Here is a 16933-nt window from a genome sequence, read left to right as displayed (position 1 = left end):
TGAAAATGAATAATGAAGATGCAGATAATGTTCCATAATTATCAATTGTAATTTAACAGTTTTAAAATAAATGCTATTTTAGTTTTTTATTTAAATATTATTTTAAGCTATTAATCCATTCTCCTTACAACGAGGTCTGTCTAGCAAAATTTTAAAATAAACTCAGTTGCAGCAACTTGTGGTGCTTATATTGGTTTCTAACATCCTTGCAAAATGTTAAAAGTTAAATTAAACAAAACGTATCTAAGCTTTATTGGTGTGTTTATTAAGGATGATGTTCATTATTAACCATTATGTACACCAATATGTTTCCAATGAATTATGTCTAGGTCTCATTTAATTTAATAGTACTTCCAGAACATACAACCAGAAGTCTTCAATTTCTCATATTCGCTCACTATTATTAGTGATGGAATGAACAGTAAAATGTGTTCAGCAAAATGATTGCACAACCCTAAACTATGTTGATGTTGATAAATGTTTGATTGCTTCCAGGATATAAACCTAACCCTTTCCTGTTATTGTCATGAATTTTCCAAACTTTCCATATTTAACCTTTTACCTCAGGAGTATGCCATCATCTACTCCCATTTGGGATATCATGTTTAAATCAATGTTGCAAGCAGCAGTTTCAAAGCCTTTATGTGATGGTATTGAGTTTCCACCCACACCCCTTTTATGCCGTGACTATACGCGGAGGGGTCTTTGATTGTAGCTTGGGTGAGGTATGAAAATGGAACGTGGAGAATCCGAAAAAGGGAAAACGGTTGGCTCCATGGTCTTCTGTGCTTCTCAGTGTGCTGAAATGGAAACCCACTCTCACATCCGCCTAGGCAGTGGCTATTCTTAGAAAGGGCACAATTGGGACCACATGCATTATTTATGAGGTGGATACACATTCATCTTTCAACCTCTGGGCCGCCTCAACTCAATCGCTGTGGCACTAACATACCGAGGTCAAAAATTCAGTTGTAACAAACACAATTACACACAAAGTGTAACTCAGCAAGGGAGACCGAAACCAAAGAGACAAGTAGTTGCGCGTCTTTCGAAAAACACTCGCGTCTCTCTGAAACTCTACAAAAATGTAGGTGTTTACAAGTAAACAATTAGCGTTCAAGCGGATGAAGTGGTCGCTCGGGTTATTGAGCAACATTGACAACAAGTCAGAGGCAGTAGTAGTGTGGTGTGTACTAGCAATAGTAGTTGTAGTAATAGTAGTGAACACGTACGCTATTGTAGCTTGCGCTTTTAGGTTACCACCATTCCTCAAAGACGGTATTTGCGCAGGAGGTCGGCTTGCCACATGTACTTGCGCTCGGGAAATTGCTCGGGAATCTTGATCTTGTGGAAGTCCTGGATGCACTTCTCCAGCTCCTCTTCCACAGTCAACTTTTCTTTCGCTGGCCGCTTCTTGCAGGTGCTGGTGTCCCGGGAACTTGCAGTGAGCGTCCGGAGTAGGTCGCTCTTGCGACGCTGCTCGGACTGCTGCTGCTGCAGGAGATGCTGAACGGGCCCTTTCTTGGGAGGCCTGTCCAACGTTTGCACATGCGTCTGTCGGCTCACCGGCCCACGGATGACGGTACCTTGTGGGGAGCTGGCCTCAGAGTGGCTCTCTGAGCTGGAGGTGGAGAGTTCGTTGAAGGAGGTTCCACTCTCACCTTCGCCTTCACCTTTGTGACCCTTACAGCAGCAGTCGCAAGGTGGAGATGACCAGCGAGACGGGCCACCTGGAAAAGAGAAGAGAAGAGTTCACTCAAGGCCTGAAGGGTGACATGGATTATGTATATGGAATACTAGTGTACTGCTTACTGAATAATATGCCATGTATAGTACACCGTAGCGTTCTGTCCAACCGAATTTTCAGTGTATATGATTTTATTCAATAAATATACAAATGGATGCTGCTTTATTAGCCGCATTTCCACTGTCGGGCCAAGTTCTAGTGCGTGCCAAGGCCAGATGGGTTTCCATTGTTACTTCCAGGCCTTGATCTGGCCTCCTCGGGATCAATGGTAAGGGCTTTTTAGCCCACCGACAGTGGAAAAGCGGCTATTGAGAACTTCTCTCTATCCCTAGAGCCCAATCCTGCTTCTACCCCTAACCATATGGAACCTGTTAATTAATAAAAGCCCAGGAAGAGAACAATAGTTTTGATCGTGGTAACAATATTGGCTGCATGCATGAGAACAAAGCATCCATTTCAATTAGGCCACATTTATATTAGATGGTTCAAGTGACCCAGTTCCAATATATTTCCACCTATTTTGCACAGATCGGATTACATAAACGTGGAAACAGGAAAAAAGCACATGGATTCCGATATTCTCAGTTTGGTTTCATGCCTCATTCATATGTGGAAATAAATCTGAAAATGAGTCAGATACGTGTATTTGAATCTGGCATGTAAGTAGACAGATTGGATATTCCTGTAAAAACGAGTCTTGCATCTTTAAAAAAGCGACATTGGTGAATGAAGTCAACTTAGGTGGACAACATCTGTGATCACATGACTCTTTTCAATGGTGCAATGGAGGATGAAGACCTCTCATCAAGACCTGCAGTGTAAATGTGGTCTTATAGGCCTATTAAATACCTGCTACCATATTTAGTACCACTTTTTGAACATTTCCTTTATTTTTACTTAATAAATGCAAACACAATGGTGGGCAGAGCTAGTGTTGCCAACAAGACTGGCTATTTGCACCATTTCCAACAGTAGTATGCTATATAACTATTCAGGCTCAATGGAAATACGTGCCTCTACATACATTTCTACAAAACTCTGAACCGCCACAACATGCACCTGAAGCAACGTAATAAAAATGCAGCAATACAGCTTTCGAATGCACATTTTAGCACCACTCACTGGACACTTCACTTTGCAACTGCCACGAAATGTAAGGTGTTGCAGAAACGTCACCTTGACCATATAAAGCGTGACTGACAATTTTTAGGAACACAAGCAGAAAATTTAGGGGCACACCTTAAATAAGCCTGCAATGCAATCATTCACATATTTTCTGACAAATACTTTGATAATAAATAGACTTAAATCATAGAAATTACAATGTGCAGTATTCTAATTTCAGAGGGATATGAGAAAAAAAATAAAAAAAATAAAATAAAATATATATATATATATATATATATATATATATATATATATATATATATATATATATGTATACTTGTAAGGGAACTGTTGTGTGTGTGTCATGTGTTCCTGCCTCTTGTGCCCATATTTGGTTTGTTTCCTGTTCTCGTTTCATGTCATTAGTAGTTTATCCTTGTCCAGCCATGTCTGTTAATTTACCTGTGGTATTTATAGTCCTGTCTGTGTAGTGCCATTTCGTCTGGTCTACTTGTTATTCCCTGGTGTTCCTGTCTGTGTCTTGGCCTGCCTGACGTCCAGTAAAGTATGTTATTTGAGTTTCATCCTCGTATGCGTGTTCCTTGTTCCTCCCTCGTGTGTACACACCGTGACAATACTATTGTTTGGCATTAATAAGTGCAGTTCCTAATAATATTAAATATTCATTTCTTGTTAATTTCATGTTTATACACACTTGACAGTGACCCATTAAGCTTGAGTTGGGAAGCTCACCAACAGTAACATGCAAAATCTAAAACTTTTTATGTAGAAAAGGTATATATTGTACTCTTATTAAATGTTCCATTATTCTTCTATAGTCTTATATAGAACTGTTCAACAACTTCAGTGATTATGTGTGATTGAGTCGCAAATTGAAGAAACTGAAGTTTTTCAAAGCACTTTGTGATTTTTTTTTTTTTTTTTTTTTTTTTTTTTCTTCATACACAAAAAAGAGCAAAACTCTGTCAAAATCTGATTTCTTGATGATTTGATATTTTATTATAGCCTAGTGATTTTATAATTCGTATCTTATAATTTCAAAATATAAAGGAAAATGTTTAAATGAATGTCTAATAAGCCAATATAAGTGCTCCTCTGTTGCCATCTAAAGATTATAATGGTGATTTGATGTATTTAATTTTACAAGTGTTTGTTCACCACAGTATATTTTGGTCATCCCATTGAAAATAACATTCAAATTGGATCATTTTGGAGCTTTAAAGTGCTGGCAACAGTTGTGTGAAATGCTTGTAAGTCATTGAAAATTGATTGAATTTCTCTCTCAAAAGGTTGTACAAACCCTGAAATGAATAATGTAACATTTGACTATTTCTACCACAACACCATGGTTACAGTTAGCGTTACTGCTTCTTGTTTTCTACGTCAGCGCTGTTTGATCTGTCTATAAAAGAGATTTCTGTGCAGAATTTGCATGCATCTCACTAGATGTCACAGCAACCTTTATTCATTATGCGGTGAATTCAAACACTTCTTGCTGGATCTCGCAGCGCTGTGCTGTAACAGTGTTGTGAAATCAACTTTGGTTCCTGAGTAAAGCTGTTCTGACCTCAGACAAGTTTGTTTGCGTCACGGTCCGAAATGATAAACAGTCAAACGAGTAGTGGGATTTTGTTACGTTTTTGTTTCGTTTGCTGTTTGATGTTTCTCATATGCAACAGAAATAGCAGCGTGAGTTGAACAATGCGGTGGTCGCGCCAGTGTGACTGTCCACAAAATTTACTCGTACCGGCAGAAAATGTGGTCGCAAAATGACACCATTTGGTCACAGTCTGGAGCCTTGATATATTTCCAATGAGCCTGGGTTGCTATGTTATTGTCTCATCACGTGTGCAAGTAAAACTTACTGGAAATGGTGTTACAGTGTTCCAGAAAACCTGTGTTGAAAGCAGAGATCATCTTAGCACCAGTATAATAAGGCTTACTCCACAAAAACATACTGTGTGCTTTTATGTAAGCCACAAAGCACTACAATCAGGGGTGAGAGACAGACAGCATTCAGCTCTATTCACCCAACAGAGTGAAGCCAATTACACAGGCTGTGTTTTCTAAGGCCTGTCAGTGATGAACTATATCTGTTATTCTCCACCACACCGATCCACGCTATTTCACAACACTGATCCATGTCAGATTTTTAATTATGCAACCTCAATCCATTTGCATTTAATTATGCAAATGAAAGTCGGGGTGTCAAAAATGATTCACAGCGAGAGTGGCGGCACTTGATCAAACCCATTAGCCGCCTATATGAATGTTTATGCACAAAGTCAGGGCCACATAGTTATAATTAAATATAATATAAAAGGTAATTGTGCAGTTGTGTCCACATTTAGCAATCTAGATTTGGCGAGTATAGACCTTCACTGTCAAATTATCATCTTTCGACATGAAACACAGTAGTGTGCATATCAAATTATCCTACAATCTGGACTCAGTGGATAAATATATATGAACATATAGTACATAATATCACTATATATACTTGAATCCCTTTTATTTTAAATGAGATGAAACCTATTTAGGTAATCAGTTATTAGATGTCATTAACAGTTCAGTGCATCTGTTGCACTTTCAACTTTCATTTTCATCACAGAATCACAAAATGTCAACTATAAATATATTTGGAACTTTTATTCGCAGCCTGTTAAGAATTAAGAAGGTTCACAGGGTGTATAATCATGCTGTAAGTGCCAGAAAGATGTTCATTTGCTGCAGTGAAACTATTCGGTAGCTCTATTGATCCCACACCAGCAATAGAGACCTTGTATTGCCAACACTGCAATAAAACTGTTGTGCTGTGTTGCAAAACACACATCAAACCTCTAGGGATCCACCTCAAGCATATGTGATGAAGTATAAATATGATTTTAAAATGAAAACACACTGAGTGCTTTATGCAGTAACAACCGTGGGAAACAGTATGCCGATAAATATCCATAGTGCTTAAAACATGACCTATCTTTATTGGGACAGTAAGAGGCCCAACAAAAATGACAGGAAGTTGCGCTTCTCATTATGTGGCAGAGTCTGCTCTGGAATTAATTTGTGTCAGTCAGTATAAAAAGGGACCTTTGATCGATGAGTCGAGGCCTCATAATTGGTGTTTTGAAAAATGGGCCCTGACTTGGCAAAACAGCTAAATCAGCTGGTGGCCAATTTTCTTGTCTAAACGGAATTAACAGGATGCGCCAAAGCAGTGTTGACAAATGCCATGCTTTTAAAAATGCCTAAAAGTGAATAATGTAGTCGGTCAAGGGTAAATACTGAATAAGTTCATTAATGTATATAATAGTACTGAGTTTTTTTTGTGTGTGTGTGTATGTGTGTATGTATGTATATATATGGTAACACTTTATTCCAATTGTATACTTTACACTACATGTCAACTAGTAGTCATTAGAGTATAGGTAGACTGTCTGCTTAATAACTTCTTACCCTTTATTTTGATGGGTCCATAACATACTACATACTGTACTGACTATGAGGAACTTTGCAAGTATATGTCAACTTAGTCTACTAACCCTAAACCTACCCTAACAGTCTACTCAGAGAGTTAGTAGACATGTAGTTAACATGTAGTTACAAAGTTACTTATAGTTCGTAGAATGTCTAAAGTGGACTATCAAAATAAAGTGTATATATACATACTGGTCATAAAACATTTGAGTGAATTTGAGCACAATTAAATAAAACTGTGTAACAATAGGTGTAAAAAAATATCTTGTATTTTACAGAAATATTAATATGATTCATATTAATATGATTAATAATAAAGTGATATATTTTAATATAAATGTAAATAAAATACCATGTATCATATAGCATTGCATATTACTGTATCTTTTTCAACAGGAGCCACTACACCAAACTACATTTCCTTTCTGCCATTCTGTCCATCTATCTCAGTTTAATGTGGAGGCGAGTGTCTCTGTGCATGGTGTTGTGTATATATACTCACTTCTTACAGTCATGTGATATAAGTCCATGCCAGGTTTTAGCACAAGAATTATGAAAACTTCTTAAAACATTTGAAAGTGGAGAAATAACCCACTTTTTTTTATTAAAACAATTTTAATCAAAATGTTTTTAAAGGTATCAATAACAAATAAGCAGCTTGTGAGTACCGATGTGCACATCCTTAAGGTCATTGCACCGAAGTTTTCACATGTGTTTTTCCGTTGTTTTGTATTCCCCATCCTTTCCTATCAAAATGCATGCTATGGATGCGAAAATGCAGAAAATCGACCCTGATCCAAAAATTTTTTTGACAGACGAATGTTTTGGAGGCAATGTGCAAATGTGATTGACACAACGTGAGGTCGTATTTATTTATTTTTTTAACATGCGAAAATTTCGGACTCATTGTGCAGAGACCTTTACTCTGCATCACCAAGGTTAGTATTTTCTATTAGTGTTTATCGACTTGTATTGTGGTTGCAAAGCAAAGTACTTTTTTTTTATTCAATTGAACACAAAAGGAGAATTCTTGGAATATAGTCATATGGACCATTTTATTTATTTTTTGAGCCTGACAGTCAGTCACAGTCACAGTCACTTTGAACTGTTGTTCTATGTAAAAGAGTCATTTGAAGATTTTTCAAACGTTCTCCTTTTGTGTTGCATGGAAGAAAGTAAGTCATTCGGCTTTAGAATAACATGAGGATGAGAAAATTATTATTTTAAATTTTGGGTGATCTATTCCTTGAAGAATACAAGGGACTGCATCATCTATGTGGGTTTTCTGTCTGCTTTGCCATTAGAGATCTTCTTGTGTTTCCATCCCAGAAGTGAATAACCAGGCATTTAGTAAAGAGAATCCTTGATAAATGGACTTGTTTAATGGAAGAGACATTATTATAACTGTCAGTGTGTTTAAATTAGTTTAATTACACAGTCTTTAGAATAACTAAAATGATTGTTATATAAACAATATTAATATATTCACCAGCAAACACTACCATGCATCCTTTTAGCAAAATATCAAAATTTAAAAGCTGGGATAAGAAAAAGTACAATTAATTAGTCATTTTTTTTATCAGATAAAATGAAATGCATAACATATTCAATAAAGATAAAAAAAAAAAAAAAAAGTTTAAATATTTGACAAAAAACATTATTTGGCTAACTCAATGTAAAGCACACAAAAAAATATATATAAAATGAATGTTCTGAATAGTTATTTTTAGTTTTTGGCTACATTATTACATATAAAACACATGCTATTAGCACAAGTTTTTTTGAGGCTACAGTGAAGAGTGACACTAGAAATGCTCAAAATTAATCAGATAATTCATGCTTCAATCTAAACAAATGTGTGTCCACAAGCCATTGCCTGCTATACCTCAACATTTCTACAACAGCTGACAGGGGCAGCACCCCGTCACAGCTTCTCTGCCTCTGTGTGCCGACAATCAAGCCCTGATCAATCTGCTGTTCCAACACACACCGCCCCGATCTGTCCACCCGGCCGCCCAGCCATCCATCTTCACTCGCACTCTGGCCGTATCAATACATCAGACAGCTGGTGAAGGTGTCTGAGCCATCATCAGACCCCGATTGATTCTTGTCATATACCTTGGCAACATGCTGAAGATGGCAAGGGAAGATAAACGTCGGCACTGCCATGCAAGCAAAAATCAGTCTCATTGTCACGTCACTGATGCACTATTTTTTAACGAGTTTGGACACTGTACCTCACGTCAGAGTTTCTGGCAGGAGTCACAATCTCTGAATCTCCGGCCATAGAAGAACTATTAGCAATAAATTTGTTAAGGTGTCAATAGACCCACATAGCCAGACTTATGACTTGCAGCATAAAGTCTGGACCACACTGCAGATTATTCTGGCCAAGGACTGCCCGTTAGACAGGAAGAGACAGCTAAATCCATGCCATCCTTCATCTCAAACACACAAATAAATTAAGCCCATTATAGATTGTGCCATATCCATTTACATTTATTCATTTAGCAGACACTTTTATTCAAAGTGACTTACAAATGAGGAATACAACAAACAATAAAACATTTCAAACTATCATTAGTTTGAGAAGATCATTATTAGGAACAGTGAAGAAAAACATTCTGGAAAGTTGTGCTTCACACAATTGGTGACATTAGTGTTGGGCTATCCAAGTAGACATCAGTGGGTAATCAGAATAGAAAGAGATGTTTGTGCATGGTTATAATGGTAGCTGCTATTAATCAAACGATAAAAGAAGATTCAAGTACGTTGGCAAATGTCAGCAGTGTAGCAATGCAAAGTATACCAAATGTTACTAGTCTGCTGAATTCTCCATTAACAAGCGATCAAAGGTGCAAACTGTGCACAAAACAGATTTTGCAGGTGTGTTTGGAGGGTTACACTGAAAAATAATATAAAAACAATTTTCACTGAGAAATTAAAGCTAGTAAATTACAAAGAAACAACAAGTAATGTAATTAAGTAGAAAAACTCAATCAGTGTTGGGGAAAGTCATATGTTTTAAGTTTTAAACGTTATTTAAAAAGTACATATTTTACGAGGTGGCTAATTCGTACAAATTTGTACGAGCTCACTCCTACAAATTCATACGATTTTTGCTAAATCGATGGCGCAGTGGATAAGACACATGCCTTTGGTGTGAGAGACCCGGGTTCGAATCCACTGTGAGACACCAATGTGTCCCTGAGCAAGACACTTAACCCCTAGTTGCTCCAGAGGCGTGCGACCTCTGACATATATAGCAATTGTAAGTCGCTTTGGATAAAAGCGTCAGCTAAATGAATAAATGTAAAAGTAAATATTTTACGAGTTGTCAATTCGTGTGAATTTGTATGAATGACCTACAACTAACCCCGCCCCTAAACCTACCCGTCACTGGGGCTTAGACAAATCGTACTAAATCGTACCAATGAGGTCGTACGAATTAGCCACCTCGTAAAATATGTACGAATTGCCATGTGATAGCGGTGCAAATTCCACTGAAGAGATAGTGTGTGTGTGTCCGCATGCTTGTCCATGTGTCTTTTATTTCTAGCGAGCATCAAGCCATTCTCCATGCACAGTTTAAGCAAGACTGCCTCAACTGCTGAGCAATATGCCAGCTGTCAGCCAGGCATGCTGTGTTCTCTGTAGTGATGGAGTCGTCTTAATTAGGCCCATCTATTTCTGGCCATGAAAACGATTACATATTTCCCATTTAAACTTTTTTTAATAGTTTTATACTTTTGAATTATTGCTCATGTCTCTTTGACTTGGATGAACAAAACAATATTGTTACAATCATTGTGCTCTACAGATGAAAGAAAGTCATACAGGTTTGGAACAACATGAAGGTGAGTAAATGATGACAGCACTTTCATATTTTCCTGGTCTTACTGTATACAAGACATCAGAAATTTTTTTGACATATAACTTTCGTGTTCGACTGACGTCAGCAAACCTCTTATTTGACACTTTCCATTAAAACACTTGGCTTCATTTTGGTATGGAATGCCCACTTTTCAAGATCAGGGTTAACCCACTTTTGCATTCAATATTCAGTTTCACTCAGAAATATGGACATTTTATGTTGACTTTAAACAAAAAGTCAGCATTTCCCATAATCTCTCCTAAAAGGGCATGCTGTGATACTAACACAGAATGAGGGATTTCAGAGTGCAATTTCTTAAGTTTGCATCATGAATATCATCCCTTTTTATTTAATAAGAATGTCAAGAATAATTCATATTACCGCAACCACATCAGGCCCTCTTATGTTTCAGAGGAATTTCTGGATATCAAACCTTTGCAATTAGTGTTTGTATAAGAGTGTAATCTTCAAGGATCAGCTCTTACTTCTGACATTTGCATAGATCAAAAGGAATTCTTTTCATAAAATAATAAGCAAAAACATTTCTGAGACAAAATTAGGTGGGATGCTATTGAAATTGTCCTTGGGACCTACTATGCTTTACTGATGGTATTTTGCAACAACAATGTAGCTATTAAATTCAAGGGAACACAACGGGCACAAGTTATTCATAATTATTCTTGGTAATTTGGTGTAGTTGTTGCTATAAAATACCATGCAATACTTTTATCATGTTGCTTTTCGTCACTCAATTGCACTCTAGAGCTACTGTAGATATCGACACTGACTTCCTGACTGCCTTTGATTGTAATTCACAGTAGTTGATGAGATGATCCAATCTTCCCATTACTAATTCTAGTCCTTTGCATACAAATATGAAATAATCCATGAAATTAAAAGTGTACTGTTGAATGTAATACCAAGATGAATATTGTGTATTTAAATATATTTGTAAAGATGAATATGCAGTTTTCAGCATCTATCTGAGAGTGAGCAGCATCTGCATGACTGTGTTACAAACAATGTTCAGCAGACACTTTTCCAGAGTAGAGGTGGAAATGGTCATGAAAATTAAAACCTGGGTTTGGTTGTTGACCTAGACCTAGAGTGTGAGTCGCAGTACATTATCTAGCCACTAGAAGCGCCGTTTGGTTGTTGAGTGAGGTTGAAACCATGACAAGAACAGACTCTCCTGTAGCTCAAACAGTAAAGAATAGTAAAGTAGCTAAATGCCTTGAATGCAATGTAAACCACTTTGGATAAAAGCATCTGCCAAATGCATTAATGTAAAAATATGATTTTTTTTTGGTCAGACTTTAGTTTGGGGACCAATTTTCACTGTTAACTAATGAATAACTACAAATTTTGCCTCAATAAACGAGGCATGGGGTCGAATTAAAGAATCTAAAATATGATCGTGCAGAATAAGTAATTAATATGTGCTTTATAAGTATTAAACAGCCAATAAGTTAATAGTGAGAATTGGTCCTTAAAGTGTTATTGATTTTTTTTCTTCTTTTGCCATAAATACTTCACTAACACTACTACTGATATTCAATGAATGTCCCTTAATAGACTCCATCTGTCAGTGTATCAAACCAGACTGCTTTGTCTGATCATTTTTGAAGTAGCTTTTTCTGCCAAGGTCTCTGTGCCTCTAGCAGCGTTCACACCTGCAGCAGCGCTTACAAAGAACAAACATATTGGCAGGGCTTATTTATCTAACTGACCGCTGGAAGAAAGTGTTGATGCTGCGTTTACTCCTGCACCTGCAGATCGAGATCGCCGATAAACAATGTGACAGCACTTTAAACTAGAGCAGTACTGAGATCTCCCTCTCCCTGTGCGATGGGATCAGAGTCACAAAATCAGGAAAAAGACACGCTTGCCTGCTTAATAACTGAAGCAAAGTGAGAGGCTGATGGAGGCTGAGACAGGGGTGATAGGTACTGGATCAATACTGTGCATCGAGAATGAATCTTCTTGTCATGGTTCCAAACTCACCCCACAACCAAACCCAGATGCTTATCTTTAAGGTCTATGTGCTAAAGTGTGCAATGAGCAGTTACATTTAAAGAAGAAAAAATGTCTCAGTCTCTTGACGAAAACTGGAAAATAAAGTCAAGACCTATTGTTGCCATTAAACAACACTGTAGTAAATCCAGCTCTATTTCAATTAGATATTTTTTTCTTGAATAAAAAAATAAATAAAATGGCTTAAGAAGTTAAAAAATCTCTTTAGCGATATCTCTTTAGAGATATATTTATATAAGATTAGCGATATATTTATATTAGATTTTTTTTATTTTTTATTTTCTGTTTTCACTTTCATTTTAGTTAGTTTTAGTTATTTTTGTGTATTTTCTGTCATTTTTGTTAGTTTTTAATTTTTTTTAAATATCTTATTTTATTTTTGCCAAATATCTGAAATAAAATGTTATTTTGTTTTATTTTATTATATATTTTATTTTATTTCGTTTTCTATTAATTTATTTTATTTTTGTTAAGGTTTATTTCAAGTAACATTTTTTATTATTTTATTTATTTTATTTAGTTTTAGTTTCAGTTTTAGTTAACAATGATAATCCTGCTTGCTTTATTTTTATTTCTGTCATGACAACTCTCGGAGGGATTCGCATGGTAATGTACATGACAATGTAAACGTATTTGGTCTTGGTGGAATAGATCTGCTACGCTGCTACTGCAGCAGAGCAAGTACTGAGACTTGCTACTGCCAAAACAAACACAACATGCTGCAGTGAGTATGTAAGAAATACTGCTGCTGCAAATATAACAGAGGAAATAACCCCCTATAGCATACATGAATCACCTCGTAGCAGAGCTATACAAGTGGAGCTGGGGAAGGTGAAGGGTTTCTGAAGCACGCTGTGAACTGCTACAACAATCACTAGTCGATATATTTGAATGTTGAGCAGAGAGCTCATTGGCTACCGATACAGGTGAAAACCAATCAGCTGTTCCGTGTGATAATGATGTCTTTAGGTCAGATTGAGTTAGACCTATCGGAATGTGCCACCTAGAGTTGCATGCCAGAACTCTGTATGTATGTGAGAAAGCCTGGGTTACAAGCATTAACATTTGGGTTATTTCCAAATAATCACTATATACTCCATATACTTGCTTAGTCATGGGTGTATAACATCCACTAAAGCTCTGATATAGACTGACATGATACAGCAAATTGGGTTGTGCTATATGGTATCTCACCTTTGGCATTATATTATCTGGTGATTAAAATTTTAATTTTATATGAAACGTCTCGGTTACGTACGTAACCCTCGTTCCCTGATGGAGGGAACGGAGACGTTATGTCGTGACGACATTAGGGGATTTACTTGAGAGCCCCGACTGCCTCTGATAAGAGAAAACGCCAATGAAATTTGGCTAGTGGATTTTGCATACCTGAGCCACTCCCCGTGCATACGGGTATAAAAGGGCGACAGGTGCATCCACTCATCAGGTTTTCCGCTGAGGAGCCGAGAACGTGTCCCTGGCAACCAGCGATGGTTCAAGATTGTGGCATGGGGACATAACGTCTCCGTTCCCTCCATCAGGGAACGAGGGTTACGTACGTAACCGAGACGTTCCCTATCTGTCGGTCACTACGAGTTATGTCGTGACGACATTAGGGGTCTATGGAAAGCGCCACAACCTGAACCCCGTCACGACCTTGTGGCATGCAGATGTTGACAAGCTAGCGCGTGACAGACAAATGCGATGCGAAGGTCGCAACCTTCCCGTCGCCCCAGCGCAAATTCGCTAACCTTGGTGCCCGCAGGGACCACTGAGTACATTGCTGCTGGAGATAGCCAAGCCGCTGTTCCTTTCCCCAGAAATCGGAAGGGATTTCGACCTTCTATGAAAGATTGCTTCAAGTCTTTCCTGTTTGTTGTTACAGCCCGGCAGTAACGACGGGGAAGCGAGCCTTCCGGAGAAGGGCGCTACGGAGGCCACACCCTGCCCGAAGGGAGGTAACGTGTGGAGACACTGGTATGGACTGGCCCAAGCCTGGGGCAGTGCTACATACGCCTGGACCCTGGGGCAGATCCTACCTAGGAGAAGGGAGGAAGGCTGCCAGCAGGGCCTGACAGAGCTCTGTCAAAGGGAAGACACGGGTTTACCATGAGGGAAACCGTACCGTGGATGAATACACGTGTGGGATCACCCGAAGGGAATCAGGCCGCACGGGCACCTAGCCGAGTACAGGGGCTGACCGGAGACCCGGGCAAGCTAACACCGGTACTGGGCCTGGCGTCAGACTGCTCCGCCCAGCCTGACTGCCGGGGGTGCTGGAGGAACTCCGCCAGGGTTCGCCGTTCGGGGAACTAACTGGAGGAGAGAATAGGCGCTCGTATCCCCGGGTAAGGGGGAATGGCGCAGCAAGCGTGACACCGGCCAACTCTTCCCGCCACTTACCTGTTACCCAACACACGGGAAGAGACTGGCTCAACGCGGAGACTGTAAAATCTCGCGAAGGTGTTCGGTGTCGCCCAGCCCGCAGCTCTACAGATGTCTGCCAAAGAGGCGCCGTGCGCCAGCGCATAGGAGGAGGCAACACTCCGTGTGGAGTGAGCCCTCACCCCGAGGGGGCACGGCTCGCCTTGGGATTGGTACGCCAAGGCGATGGCATCCACTATCCAGTGGGCCAACCTCTGCTTGGAGACAGCCTTCCCTTTCTGCTGACCTCCGTGGCAGACAAAGAGCTGCTCAGAGCTTCTGAAGCTCCGGGTGCGGTCCACGTATATGCGCAGCGCTCTTACGGGACACAGCAACGCCAAGGCTGGGTCTGCCTCCTCCGAGGGCAGTGCTTGCAGGTTCACCACCTGATCGCGGAAAGGCGTGGTGGGAACCTTAGGCACGTATCCAGGCCGGGGTCTCAGGACAACGTGAGAGTAGGCCGGCCCAAACACAAGGCACTCTTCGCTTACCGAAAATGCTTGAAGGTCCCCGACCCTCTTGATGGAAGTGAGCGCGGTCAGGAGCGCTGTCTTGGCCGACAGGAATTTCAGCTCGACTGAGTCCAGCGGCTCAAAGGGACCTCTCTGAAGTCCAGCCAGGACAATAGAGAGATCCCGGGAGGGCATCAGGGGTGGCCTAGGAGGATTTAACCTTCTGGCACCCCTCAGGAACCTCACGATGAGATCGTGCTTCCCCAGGGACCGGCCGTCCACTGCATCGTGATGGGCCGCAATAGCAGCCACGTACACTTTCAAGGTGGAGGGCGACAGCCCGCGCTCCAACCTCTCTTGCAGGAAAGAAAGCACCACTCCAATCGTGCATCTTCGGGGGTCCTCCCGCCGAGAAGAACACCAGTCCGCGAACAGACTCCACTTCAGCCTGTGGCAGGCCACTCAAGTCTGCCGCGTCCCATCCAGGAGCCGCACATGGCGGTTCCACAGAGCCGGACGCGGGTGCCGTATGTTGCCGAGCCCCTGAGAAAGAAGGTCCTTCCTCAGAGGGATGCGCCAGGGAGGGGCTGTCGCGAGGAGGGTGAGTTCCGGAAATCAGGTCCGGGTGGGCCAATATGGCGCAACCAACAAGACCTGCTCCTCGTCCTCCCTGACCTTGCACAGTGTCTGTGCGATCAGGCTCACTGGGGGAAACGCATACTTGCGCAGAGCCCGAGGCCAGCTGTGTGCCAGTGCGTCCGTGCCGGGGGGGGGCCTCGGCCAGGGGGAATACAGCTGGCAGTGGGAGGACTTGCGGGAAGCAAACAGGTCTACCTGAGCTTCCCCGAATCGACTCCAAATCAGCCGGATCGTCTCGGGATGGAGTCGCCATTCTCCGGGGAAGTGAGCTGTCGTGAGAGCGCGTCGGCTGCACGATTGAGCTCCCCCGGAATGTGGACGGCGCGCAGCGATTTGAGCTGTGACTGACTCCAGAGGAGGAGATGGCGGGCGAGCTGTGACATGCGGCGTGATCGTAGACCTCCCTGCCGGTTGATGTACGAAACAGCCGCAGTGTTGTCCGTGCGGACCAACACGTGCTGGCCTAGGAGCAGTGGCCGGAACTGCTTTAAGGCCAGATGCACTGCCAACAGCTCTAGGCAGTTGAAGTGCCAAAGCAGTCGAGGCCCCCTCCAGAGCCCCGAGGCTGCCTGCCCGTTGCATATAGCGCCCCAGCCCATGCTGGAGGCATCTGTTGTGACAACAACATGCCGGGACACTTGTCCTAAGGGCACCCCGGCCCGTAGGAAGGCAAGGTCCGACCAGGGGCTGAAAGAGCGGCGACACGATAGCGTGATGGTGACACGACGTGTCCCGCGGCGCCATGCCCATCTCGGGACCCGTGAGTGTAACCAGTGCTGAAGTGGTCTCATATGAAGCAACCCGAGCGGCGTGACTGCGGCTACGGATGCCATATGCCCCAGGAGCTGCTGAAACTGTTTCAGCGGAACCACTGTCCTGCCTCTGAAGGAACTCAGGCAGTTCAGCACTGATTGGGCACGCTCGTCCGAGAGACGTGCCATCATACTCACAGAGTCTAACTCCACACCGAGAAAAGAGATTCTCTGCACGGGGGAGAGCTTGCTCTTTTCCCAGTTGACCCGAAGCCCCAACTGGCTGAGGTGCCGGAGCACCAGGTCCCTGTGACCACCCAACTGTTCTCGCGATCGGGCCAGGATGAGCCAATCATCGAGATAGTTGAGGATCCTGACGCCCACTTCCCGTAACGGGGCAAGGGCGCCC

General features: G+C 41.4%; 1 protein-coding gene across 1 annotated transcript in view; it reads right to left on the bottom strand.

Moving 5' to 3' along the window:
- Positions 1 to 1269: 1269 nt before the first annotated feature.
- LOC306862551 (BTB/POZ domain-containing protein KCTD16-like) overlaps positions 1270 to 16933 on the bottom strand; it is a gene marked incomplete at both ends in the record, with an annotated part of 78638 nt that continues 62974 nt past the window's right edge. The window contains one exon of the mRNA XM_079405413.1: positions 1270 to 1730. Within this exon, the coding sequence (XP_079261539.1) occupies positions 1270 to 1730 (461 nt within the window). The remainder of the gene's footprint in view (positions 1731 to 16933) is intronic.

This window comes from Barbus barbus (genome assembly GCF_936440315.1).
Source record: "Barbus barbus genome assembly, chromosome: 43".
Lineage (NCBI taxonomy): Eukaryota > Metazoa > Chordata > Actinopteri > Cypriniformes > Cyprinidae > Barbus > Barbus barbus.
This window is presented reverse-complemented; position numbering and strand designations above follow the sequence as displayed.